Raw genomic sequence first — 749 nt, 5'->3', positions numbered from 1 at the left:
CCGGGAGAGCCTCCCCTTTAGCTGCGGCCGGTGCGTGCAGCGCCTCAGCCCTGGCGGGTGCTCCCGGCTCACCTGGCCCAGATGTCTCTCGACACATCATTCTCGGCCCAAATTATCCACTTAAAACTCAGCCTGTCTATTGGGCCAGACCAGTGGTCGGCAAACTCATCAGTCAACAGAGCCAAATATCAACAGAAGAATTGAAATTTCTTTTGAGAGCCAAATTTTTTAAACTTAAACTATACGGGTAGGTACATTGATATTAACTTAATTAGGGTACTCCTAAGGCTTAGGAAGAGCTACACTCAAGGGGCCAAAGAGCCGCATGTGGCTCGCGAGCCGCAGTTTGCCGACCACGGGGCCAGACATTTAGTTAACTCACCCCTAATGCCTGGCAAGGCCAGGCCAAATGACTTCGCGGGCCTTCTGTGGCCTGCAGGCTGGATGTTCCCCACCTCTGGCTCGGCCCGCCAGATGGCCGGGAATTTCTCTCCAGATCGGCAATCCCTCCTGTCGTCTCACTGTCGAGGGCCACGCGCACGGCGCCCTCTGACCCCGGCCCCCCTGCTTTTACCTGTTGACTGAAGGTCACGTTCCTTCTCTTGCTGGTGTCGGGACCACCTCCTCCGGCCGCGTCCGGGAGGGCCAAGGTCTGGGGTCTCTTCAGGATCCCGGCCGATCGCGGCTTGGAGGTGTCCAGGGAGCCCACCCTCAGGACGTCCGCGTCACAGCCGCTGGTCAGGGCCACC

General features: G+C 58.6%; 1 protein-coding gene across 1 annotated transcript in view; it reads right to left on the bottom strand.

The window, feature by feature from the left end:
- SLC45A1 (solute carrier family 45, member 1) overlaps nt 1–749 on the bottom strand; it is a 13,715-nt gene that overhangs the window by 9,233 nt on the left and 3,733 nt on the right. The window contains exon 4 of the mRNA XM_005874373.2: nt 575–747. Within this exon, the coding sequence (XP_005874435.1) occupies nt 575–747 (173 nt within the window). The remainder of the gene's footprint in view (nt 1–574; nt 748–749) is intronic.

This window comes from Myotis brandtii, unplaced genomic scaffold, assembly GCF_000412655.1.
Source record: "Myotis brandtii unplaced genomic scaffold, ASM41265v1 scaffold434, whole genome shotgun sequence".
In the NCBI taxonomy this organism is placed as follows: domain Eukaryota; kingdom Metazoa; phylum Chordata; class Mammalia; order Chiroptera; family Vespertilionidae; genus Myotis; species Myotis brandtii.
Note: the sequence above shows the minus strand (reverse complement) of the source record. Positions and strands in the feature narration are given on the sequence as shown.